Raw genomic sequence first — 12,060 nt, forward strand, 5'->3', positions numbered from 1 at the left:
GACACAGGAAGACATCTGTACAGTATTCAAAAACATGCAGGCGTTGGTAGATTTCTGTCTGAGTATAGGACACAGACACACAGGATAAAATGAAAGCCTCCATAGAATAGGGAGGCATCCTACTGGAAAGTGTACACACTAATAAACTGGAAACAATCAAACATGCACTTGTAGACTGCATCAGATATGATGAAGAAAGATGGGAGTGAATAACAGGATTAACTGAGTAATGGCACAGTATTACATTAGCGAATCTACGAGGAAAGACATCAAGGAAGGAAGCTTCTATTTAATTATTTAAGAATAATTGAGAGAATTTAGTTTTTTTTTCTTGCCAATCTACTGCTTCGCACCCCAATCCAGTAGGTGGCGGTAATGTAATGCACCTGAAAGCTGGTTTGCCAACTGCCATTACACTCAGAGAAGAAGAAAAAGAAGAAGCAGCTGGCCTGGGCGGAGCTCCAATGAGGAACCACAACAACATAACGTCGTCAGAAATATCAATGTTAGATTTGTAGAAATGCATTTTATCCTCCCCACGTTCAGTCCCTAAGTGAAGTGTCTGAGGTAACGTTCATATTTTATCTTGGGCTTGTACAATGAGCTTGTTTTACAGGCGTCGAGATAGTGTTAGCCTTTTCCGTTCGTTGTTAGCTTAGCTTATGCTGTTAAATTTAACGAGCCGGGAAGTTTAAGTTAACGTTTATTAGTAGTGTTAAGCAGTGTTTTCATTTTACAGTATATGTCACAATAGTTTATCTAGCTGCTGTGCACAAGTTGTCAAAATAATAACTAGCGTTACGCCAGCGTTAGCAAGTTAACCGCTGGCTTGCTAGCTGTCACTAACTTAGATTACCACACAGAACGAATGTTACTTGACACTGCCCTACTCTAAATCTAAAGAAGCGAGCTAACAATGTAACAAAAAGCTGAATGGCTCTAAGAATTTTTTGACAAAGACTGTTGCAACTGTCCTATGCTCTCCGGTCACATTTTGTCCAGTGACCTGTGTTAACTGTGGAGAAAAGAAAAAGTTACAATGTGAATCTGCTAACTTATGACAGGAGTAGACTCAGCATGAACTAAATACTGAAGGTTATAATGTTAATAGCTGCAGTGTTCAAACACTAACGAGGTGTGTTCAACCTGAGGAATATCGCTGTTTCTGTATATTGTCTTACAATTGCTTTGATGCTCAACAGTGAAATTGCTGTTGGCTGTGCATGGGAAAATGGAGCTTTCAGTCACCACATCGAATTGATTGCTGTGCAACAGTATCTCCATGGGGACACTGGAATTGTTGCTGAACATTTTGTATTAGTTTTGAGACACATTTTGCCAGACCATTTTTAATCTATTGATGTGACAGTCATAAAAGTAAAAGAAATCTTGAACAAAGCGTTATAATCTCTCACTGACACCAACAGTATGTCATTGATGGTGTCTTTTAATGTATCTTAATTATTCTTTTTCAGCTCAAGAGTGTTTGCATGAAGCCTTTGGATACGACTGGTACTTAATACTACTGACCAACACTATGGAGGAGACGAGCCGGGAAGCGGTTGCCACGGCAGTGCAGCGTGTGGCAGGAATGCTGCAGCGATCTGACCAGCTGGACAAGGTGGAGCAGTACAGAAGAAGAGAGGCACGCAAAAAGGCCTCTGTGGAGGCCAGGCTGAAGGTGATGTGTTAACAGACAGTGCAGTATAGTTCTGTACACACTTCTCCATTTTACACATCTATTCACTCACTGCAAAAACATTTGCTTTCAGTGAAATGTCAGCAAATAGTCAGTCATCTCAAGATGTCAACAGTTAAATATGCAGAGGTAATCCATTTAAAAAATAGAAAAATAAATGAATAAAACAAGCAGAACATGAACTGCAGCAATTAGTCAACAGTCCTGTTTATCAAAATTGTTGTTGATTTAGTTTCAGTTGAATCAGTAGTTAGGTTTTCTTCATCTTGAGCAAAAGCGCTTAGTTTTATGAAAAGACCACCTTTCCAGCAGTGAAATACTTCTTTAACTTTAGCTTAATTTTAGTTCTGGTTGTAAAAAACACTTTTATGCACTCAATAAATATATTTCTCTCATATTTTGGTTGCAATTTTTTTAATTCTGGCTTACTGTATGTTCACACCAAAAGCTGCCAGAGCTGCAAAGGTGACAGGTCTAATTTATTTTCAATGGATAGTGGCGACCAGAGGCGTTTTGAGCTGCAAAAGCAATGAGCGGCGGCGTTTGGCGAATTGAGCTGGAAAGGAAAGTTGAAGACTGGTTAACTTTATGCAAATTAGCTATGACGCATTTGAGCTGCAAACGACCAGCAACCAATCGAAATGTAGATGTCCATCGCTTGTGTGGAACACCGCTTGTGTTGAACCCAGAGAACATCCTTGGAAACTTTTAGTTCCTACCACACATTCGTTCCTACTTCAAAACAAGCAGCAAGCTGTCAAACTGATCTACGTTCAGCCTGAAGTAGCGCTGGAACCTCTCCCCATCCAGCCGCAGCTTCCGCACCAGCCGATGATATTCCCCGTGCTGTTCACGGCCCGGGAGGATATCGTGAACCCAGACCTGACGGCGGTGCAGGTACCACACGGCAGCACAAATTACAAGAGTGTCTTCTTCCATGTGGAATCGATTGTTATTAGTGGGAATGCAATTAATTTGCTCTCCTTACCACCAGTTTAACTAATCGCACTGTAGGCACTCGAACCCAAACCACTGACAGTGTTTGCCCTAGGTTTACAGCTTTGGGGGGGGAATAACAAATCAAAAATGTTTGCTCATAATTGGTTCGGGTTCGGCCCACTTAACATGCTGCTGTGTTGTGCTACGGTGTATTCAAGTGCTGGAATTTGTGTGGAATTTATGTGACAACGCCTGAACGCACACAGGCAGTGTGTGTTTCATGTTTAATGTCAGACATATTTAGACTTTTTGTTCTGTTTTCATTGTCCAAACTTGAAAGTTTCTGTACTCAGGCAAATGCACAAAGTCACATTTCTGTGCTCCAGCCAGTAACCTGCTTTGTGGCTCCTTTAAATTAAAGCATAATCGAACGTTCAGAATGTGAGGTCATGAGCGACTTGAGCTGCTTTCACTGCCACAAATATTTCACCAGCGGCGCTGCTAGAGCGAATTCAGCTATTTTGCTGGTGTGAACGTACAGTTAATAAGCACTTATTTTCCAAGATAACTAAACACTAACAGATTTGAACAAATTTAGTGACCAAGAGAGAAAAATATTTATTGATTATATAAAAACGCGTCAATCTTTAACTAAAACCTGTGAAAAATGGGAGCAAAAAGAAAAGTGTTGCATATAATGCTTTAATGTATTCAACGGTGACCAAGCATACATGGTAATTTGACACATACTCTGTAAGAAAGCAAGCATTTATCATATCCCATACCACAATTTTATTATTGACACAAAGTGTAATAATTCTAACTTTTCTTGATGGCCCCTGATGTCCTTCAGGCAGCCATCCAGTCCCAGCTGGATGGTGTTCGCACTGGACTGACCCAGCTGCACAGTGCCCTGCTGGATGTCAAAGACATCCAGGGCTCACTGGCTGATGTGAGTAAAGACTGGAGGCAGAGCATCAACACCATAGAGAACCTGAAAGATGTCAAGGATGCTGTAGTCCAACACAGTCAGCTGGCCTCAGCTGTGGAAAACCTTAAAAACATTTTCTCTGGTAAGTTTAGTTCAACCCCACCTAAAAGATGTCAACCATTGTGCATCCCATCACAGGCAATTTAGTGTCACTGTAGAAACATCTCAGGCTTTAAGCAGGTTTGACCCAACAAGCAGTCTTTAAAGTTTAACTGGACTCACAGAAAGCTTCTCCCCTGTATACTTTGCTGTGTGTACAGTTCCAGAGATTGTGACAGAGACGCAGCAGCTGATAGAGCAGGCCGAGCTGCTGCAGGCCCACAGGAAGCTGATGGAACTGGAGTGTTCACGTGATGACCTCATGTATGAACAGTACCGTATGGACAGCAAGAACACCAGTGACATGAACCTCATCTCCATTTACTTTGAAGATGTAAGTTTAAGTGATAGAGGTTCAGAGTGTCATAGCATATTTGTGAAAGAGATGAATCTCATACACATCATCAACACCATTAGTGACACACCAAGGGACTCTTTTCTCTAACCAGTCACTCACCCTGATACAAACTCTGTTCATTGTCCAAGAGAGAAAACTGATCTGATACCAGTGCTGTTTTCTTGCTATTTGTCCTTTTTACATTTCACTGTAAAGTTACTGTGAAGTTGTCTTTGTTGCAGAAGGATCTTGTATTGTAAACTGCAGTGAACAGTGTCGTTTTGCTGCAGGAAACATACTAAATCAGTTTAAACTAAATTTGCAAACAATGAGCCTTATTGTTTCACAGTTATAAGCACACGTGTATATGTTTTTGAGCTGAGTTTGTGGTTAGTTAAAGGTGGTTTACCTTTCTGATTGTATTCTATCTAAGATATTTTTAGTTCTTATGTAACCACAAAGGCCAAAGCTTTTAGGCAGCCGTTTTTCATTCTCTGTTCCCTTCCAGGTTCAAGGGTTGTCAGATGAGCTGGCCAAGCAGTTATGGATGGTACTGCAGAGGTCCATGGTTACAGTCCGTCGTGACCCTACCATGCTGGTGTCAGTGGTTCGCATCATTGAGCGGGAGGAGAAGATTGATCGACGTATGGTCGACCGTAAGAAGCAGACTGGGTTTATCCCACCTGGGCGGCCCAAACGGTGGAAGGACAAGATGTTCGAGGTGAGAGGAGGGATGAAGGATCAGAGTAATGCTCTTTAATACTCAAAGTTATAAAAGATATTACTTGAGCAAGTAGAATAAGGTTTATTATCTCTTTGTACTCTTTAAGGGTTGCCCCAAGGTTGAGCATGATTGAGAACCTAGTTTGAGGACCGTTGTTTTTCGTCATCTGACTCTTCCTCGTCTTCTTAGTTTCTTCTTCCTTATCCAACTTTTTTTCTCTCTTTTTATTTTCCAAACCCTTTTTAGGGTCCGGGCAGCTAAGCTGCCAGGACACTATTGTAATCCTAGGTATTCTTCTTCTTCTTTCTTCTTCCGAGGAAATCATACTTCCCATGGGTGAAAACTCACCAAACTTTGCACAAAGGTCCAGTCTCATGCCAGATATCCTCAGCTGTAAACTCAAGCCAGTAGTCCTGATGGTGGCGCTACAGCAAGCATCTAAAGTTAAAAACTTTGAAAATTCATAACAAATCAACCACACGTGCTACAACTTCACAACTTTCATCACACTGTAGCCCCAATACTGAAGAAACTTTTGTACATTTAAACCTATTATTATGAAGTTCATCACTCTGTTTTTTTTCAAAAACTGTAAAACTTCTTAAAAACTTCTCCTCCCACAATTTTTGCTCAATTGACACCAAACTTGCTACAGAGCATCTTCAGACTGTCCTACAAAAACTACGTTTCTCAGATTTTTGATTTATCAAAAATTGAGCCTACAGTGCATCAAAATGTTTGACTGTAAACGGTACTGTAAACATACATGCAAATTCTTGCTAAATAAATCTTCAATGTTTATGAAAAAAATGACAAAATTCTAGAGTCATGGTAGATGATGTGTGGCAAATTTCAGAATTTTATCTCAAAAACTGAATTTTTGACAGCATTTTGAATTTTGCTCTAATGTGAACAATTGGAGTCAATATAAAAATGGCAATTTTAAACATCAGTTTTTCACTTATAGAGCAAATCAATCATTGTTACAAACAAATTACCAACATTTCCATGCTGTCTAGATGCAATATGTGTATTTTCAGATTTTTGTTTCAATAACTGAATTTTTTACAGTGGTTTGAAATCTGCTTTTCCATGCATGGACGGCTGATAAACCTGCACGTCTGGCTTAGTCAATTTGTGAAGCTACACATGAATTGTCACTGACTAATTAGCTCAGTGAGATAGAAATTGATTCTTAGTCTCAGAGGTTGTGAGTTCAAGCCTCAGCTGATGCAAAAGGCAGATTGGGTTGCTAAATTCCTAAATGTCTTCCAATTCTTCTGCTTGTTGCTCAGAATTGCCTAAAAATGCCCGGACCTGACCCATCGCTGCGCAGCAGCTATACTTCTTCCTTTTTCTTCTCTCCAGACAACTCTTCTTCCACTTTGCCTTCTAACTCTTCTTGTTCTTGATCTTTTCATCCAACTCTTCTTCCAGTTTTCCTGAGACTATATGGAGGTTGCTTTAAGGCTGATTCAAAGTAATGTTTACCATCATGAATGACAGGCCTTGGTCTAACTATCACATTCTCAGTGTTGAACATGACTGTGTTTGTGGAACATGTTAACACCACTTAAGCCCAGTATACACTGTACGATTTTTGACCGGATTTGACCTGATTTTTGAGACGCTCAGGCCGGATTTCCGCCTTGTCGTGCGTCTTTTGCCGTGCAGTGTACAGGGGGGGGGGGGCAAGGGCCGATCATCTGTTCCAGAACCGCGGTCGGACGGTCGGATGACTTTCTGACATGTCAGAAATTTTGGTCGGCCGGCACAGACATTCGCACAGTTGAAGCAAGAAATTTTGGTCGGCCGGCACAGACATTCGCACAGTTGAAGCAGAGCCACGAGCCGATTCACCAATGTCTGTGCCTTTATCCCTCACTGCGCCTGTGCGAAGACATAGATCACCATGGCGACGCGTCGGTGGACTGTAAATATGGAGGCCAGGTTGGTTGAGCTGTGGCAACAGTATGAGTGCCTGTTCGACGTTTCTTCTTCCACCTACCACGACCGCTATCAACGAGAGAAACGCTGGCAGGAGATAGCCAATATTCTTCAGCTGCCTGGTAAGTTTTTTCTGCTCTCATTTTCAAGCAAGCGCAACAAACATACAAGCTAGTGCGCTAGACGAGGTACAACACACACACACACACACACACACACAGAGGGTGCACCCGGCAAACCATACTGTCCACGTCTCTCAAGCCATCTGCGAGTCCATATGCGTCGATGCCTCTTCTTTTTTGACGTTTCGGCACACAGTATAGCGCAAATCATCAAAGCAAACCGTTTGTCCTGCACTTCCGGAACAAATCGGAGCTTTCAAATGTATCTTTATTGACAGCTGTCAACGGGCAGGACAGTCAGCAGGGGCCGACAAGCTGTTTTCACCCATACAGTGTGAGCTCTCTGATCGTGCTTGATGATCGGAACGTACAGTGTGAGCACATAAATCGTGAGCTTTGGCTGCACATTGCAGACGATTCACTCGTACAGTGTGAGCTGGTATTAAGAATAAGATTTTAAAAATCGTACAGTGTATGCTGGGCTTTAGTTTCCTTGAAGACTGCATTTAAATGTCAATACTTAGATGCTGACAGTTTGGAACATTATAGAATTCATGGTGAAATATGATTGATTAGCTGCGGAATAGACAAGGCATTGAAGTTTAGTTGCCTTTACCTCTGTAAGAGGTGGTTTTCTGGCCAGGGTTGAAATAGTGCATATATATGCACAGTTGTGCGCAAAAAAATTGAGCTGTGCACAGAATTGTAACATTCACCATTGCTCATGTTTTGGTATGGAAATCATGTGTTGTAGGGCTGCCAGCTCTCACAAATTGACTGTAAGACTCATGTAATTGATGCTGTTCACACATTGTCACAACATGTCCTTTTTCCTAAAACCAAACTGGGACACTGACACTGCAAAGACAGAGCATTACAGCGTAACACGGAAAACCTGCTCAAGCCACCCACCGCCATTTTGTATGGAGCTAGAACCGTCTCTAAATGAATAAATGCACACAGAAATTAATAAATGCACAAAAAAGGATTCACAAATGCATTTTTTCTAAGAGGGGATTGTCTGCAGCCAATTAGATGTCTCACTCCTTTACAGCCAATCACATGAGTGCCTCCCCACGAGGGGTGTCATATGACGTCATTAAAGCGCACGCAGGTGGCCAGAGGCTGGAGGAGGTTTGTAGCCCGCCAGTATTAAAAAAAAAAAAGAAGGCTGGACTGCAACAACATGGCGTCTGGTAACGGGAACCGTGGCAATTTAAGCGTAAGCAGTGTTTCCCCCATATTTTTGTGCTGTTACGGACTGATGCTTGGAGGGGCCTAAAAGGACGAACAAAGACTTGTGTCATAGCAATAATTTATTAGACATCATATATTGAATAAGTCTTGTTGAATATATGGCGTCACCACAGAAGTCCTAAAATGTCAAAAAACGTTTCCATATAAGGTTTGCTGAGAAGCACAATATTTCTGCTCAGACTGTTCCTATAATCACATACAATTTGAAGCAGTTTCACTGCATATTACTGAACAGGGCAAGTCAGCTCAAATAACGTTGGAACACATTAAAAATATCCTCATTTTTAAAGTCTCATACATGAAATAAATAGATGTGTTCTTTCAGAGGTTTGCTGGAACCTTCAATGTTATCCTGGTCAGGATGACTATTACAATGACCATGTAAATTTTGAAGTTATTTTGAACATTTTTGGAGAAAATTTAAGGGGAAATCAGCTCAAATGACATTCTAACACATTTGGGCCTTTTTCACTGTCACTTTTGGCTGCATTGAATCAAGCCATGCCGTGCCGATTTGCATTTCCATTAAAGGCCCATTTATGCTCCCTTTACGAACGAAAATGTATACGTCCGTTTCAAACGATGTTACCGTCACTGCCCACATACTTCCATGTGCCCTTTGCGGTGGCATGGATTTTAACCAATATATCCACCAGGAGGCAGCCCAGAGTCAAAAGTTTATGACAACAGCAAACTCAAAAACAAACATAGCGGCTGTGGAGGAGATATTGATAATGTACCTCTTGCATAAAAGACAAAAACAGAGGCAGCATTGTAGGAGGCAGTGGTCAGTGAGGCCGTTAAATACATCGCAACTGGAGGACGGAGAATTCTTTTCTCTAGTGCTGCCGATGAGAGAAATTCAATTGTTATTTCTTCTTCCTGTCTCACTAGAGCTACGTATCGGGTAGTGACAGCAACACTGCCCCCACGGTTCCTGGTGGTATTGCTCTGTTTGGCCTGTATCTGTAAGCTTTATGGAAACGTGCAGCAATACGGACGAAATGAACGCGGGGCACGGGCAGAAGGCTCCGTCCGTATCCGTATCCGTATCCGTATTTAACGTTGAGCATAAATGGGCCTTAACAGTTAAGACACGTTGTGCCATGCCATGCTGTGGCACAGACGGTGGAGTAGGTCCAAATGCTGGGCCACCCGCCCTCAAGCAGGTAGCGGCGACGTCTCGCTGACCGCAGCCAACTCCCGACGACCCTGCTTCTCCCCCTCAAACAAGACCTGTGTGTTGCAAGACTCAACTCACCTCTGTCTGCAGGAGACCAGAGAAAGGTGTTTTTGAAAGTCTCTGTGTGTTCAGCTCTCAGTATGTCTGTAGCTTCTAACTGAATCTCTGGTTTGGAGTTTAGTTTCTCTCCTGCGTCCTGTTTTACTTTACATATCTGCTTTATTTTACTGTTTCCTGTTCAATATCAGCCGTATTAGAAGTTGTGTAAAGTTGCTGCTCGAAAACTTAATATTTCCTTATTTTGCTGCTTCACAATAAAAGTTTTTGCATAACAAAATAATGGGGGACTTTTATTGTAAAGAATCTATAGGAAATGAAATGTGTATATCACTGAATTAGCAGAACTTTGTTAGTGGATTTTCTTCAATAAAGACAAGTATAATAATACGGCAGGGAGGAAAGTGAAAGCAGAAACAGCCACAGTGAGATGTTAGATGAAGAGCTGCAGGCAACAGGCTCTTACTTCACAAACAGCACACCTCCAGTGGGTAAAGTTCTTTTACCTGCCCTGCTGTGGAAAAACACATGCATCAAAAATTACAGAGGACTGTAGCTGTGGATCAGGCCGTTGCTTTTATACATCATCACTCAAGACAAGCCGTCATCAGTGACAGACACACTGTCAAGTGGATAGCCCTGTTGTAGTGGAAATGCAAATCCCTGCTGGGCTGACGGCCCGAACCAAACCAAACCAAACCAAGCCAAGCCAAGCTAAGTCAAGCCAGCCCATGACTGTCAAAAAGGGGTAATTGATGATTTACTCATATTTGAACCATTGTAAAAACAAATACATCAAATTGTTCACTCAAAAAAAAAAGGTGCATGTTAATAAAAACTGTGTATATAATTGCAAAGTTGCGTGTACTATTAAATGTACACAGAAAAACATCGTTTGAGCCCTGCTGGCTAACTGTGCAGACTCAACCTCTAAACTAGCTGTTTTTTAACTTTCTGATCTGTTTCTGTTGCAGGTGTTGGAGGGTACAGTCAGCACCCGCATTGAGGGCACCCAGGCAGTGACGAGAGAGGTTGATAAAATGTGGCTGGTTCGTCTTCTAGAAATAACCAGGAAATATGTTCTGGATGACCTCATTGTTGTCAAGAACCTCATGGTGCAGTGCTTCCCCCCACACTACAACACTTTCAACAGGTAACACATACAAAATGAATCAGTCTGCTTTTCTCAGGATTAAAGAACACATCACATTCAGACAAGATACACTTTTTTTGCCTGGTCACCTTACTGTCCTTCCATCCCTGGGCACCTCTGAGGTACATTTGTACAGTTGACATTGGAAAAGGAAGCCACATTCTCTTGCACCCCTGACAAAGGATCAAATAGTGTCACAGGAACAATGCAATAGGTTGAATACATTTTGTGACCTGCTTCACTATCAACTGATTAAAAGCTGCAAAAAGTCAAAGTATACAGGTTTCCGTTAATTCCACTGTCATTGAACACATCCAGGTAAGTGTTTGCTGAAATGTATGTCTGTGTGTTTTAGGTTTTTCAGTCTCTACCACAATGCTGTGTCCACTCGTGTCAAAGAACTGGCCTCTGAGGACTTGGAGGCTAATGAGATCGTTTCCCTGCTAACCTGGGTCCTCAACACATACAAGAGGTGAACACACAGAAATGCACACTTCCACCAGCTCTGTCTGTGAACAAGGTGTTCACTGTGGGACATTCATCAGTTCAAAGACAGACTTGTATTTGTCAGTAACACACAGGCTGAACATGTTAGGCTCAGTTGTGCTACTAGTGATCGTTTTGGCTTGCCTTGACCAGTGGGCTTTGCATTCCTAGTTTGTTTTGGGGCAGCCACAACAGGCTTGTAGAAGCAGACAGCCACACAGCTTGGTTCTGCTAGAGGTTTCTTCCTGTTAAAGGGGAGCTGTCTTTCGTCACCATCACCCTGCACGTTTGACTTGTCCTATATGAAAAAGTTTCATCATTCTGTTGTTAATTGGGGCTATATAAACAAACTAAATTGACTTGGCTTAATGGTTAAAGTTCATTTGGTTAATTTTGATTCAACAACTATATCTCTTCCTCAATCATCATTTTTAAGGATGAGACTGTAGAGACCTGGATACAACAATGGAGGCGGGCCCCTGTTCATTGCCATAAAAGTTACTCAGTGGCACATAAAGCCAAAAAAGTTTTGTTCTGTATGAAATTACATATACACATATACAAAATGTGTAATACTGTAATGGACTCACTCTCCACATATGCAATATATTATGTGCAATAAGTGATCAGTTTTAGGAATGTCATTACTCGTTACATTTTTTTATATTTATTTTATACAGGGTTCTCTCCACATCCACTGTACTGTATTACCACTTATGGGTGGATTTGCATATTTGTGTGTTTGCACTATTTGAGCTGCACTTTTATTTATTTTGGGTCTTAATTAAACGTGTCTATTTTATATTTTTATATTTTTTTTTTAACTAAGCTGGCAAAGAGAGACGCACAAGAATTCCAATGTGCCTGTACTGTAACGTACCTGTACCCTGGAAATCCAGAGTTCTCGCGAGAGCACAGTTTGAATTTGCTCAGCGAGTCCCTCTGGCAATCAGTAATGATGCTCATTACCTATGCCCATGAAACCAAGCTGCACCAATCACATCGGTGTATCTGATATAGGCGGGCCAGAGGCGAGGTAAACAGATGACGACAGCGCTGCGATGAC

The 12,060-nt window shown here is 41.7% G+C and overlaps 1 protein-coding gene across 1 annotated transcript in view; it reads left to right on the forward strand.

Annotated features, from left to right (window-relative positions):
- Positions 1–421: 421 nt before the first annotated feature.
- Positions 422–12,060, forward strand: part of exoc3 (exocyst complex component 3) — a 28,599-nt gene continuing 16,960 nt past the window's right edge. Inside the window, exons 1-8 of the mRNA XM_050032392.1 lie at positions 422–567; positions 1,476–1,681; positions 3,492–3,711; positions 3,890–4,062; positions 4,574–4,786; positions 10,330–10,508; positions 10,864–10,980; positions 11,675–11,693. Of these exons, the coding sequence (XP_049888349.1) occupies positions 1,538–1,681; positions 3,492–3,711; positions 3,890–4,062; positions 4,574–4,786; positions 10,330–10,508; positions 10,864–10,980; positions 11,675–11,693 (1,065 nt within the window). The 5' untranslated portion in view covers positions 422–567; positions 1,476–1,537. The remainder of the gene's footprint in view (positions 568–1,475; positions 1,682–3,491; positions 3,712–3,889; positions 4,063–4,573; positions 4,787–10,329; positions 10,509–10,863; positions 10,981–11,674; positions 11,694–12,060) is intronic.

The sequence above is a fragment of the Epinephelus moara genome, chromosome 21, assembly GCF_006386435.1.
Source record: "Epinephelus moara isolate mb chromosome 21, YSFRI_EMoa_1.0, whole genome shotgun sequence".
In the NCBI taxonomy this organism is placed as follows: Eukaryota; Metazoa; Chordata; class Actinopteri; order Perciformes; family Serranidae; genus Epinephelus; species Epinephelus moara.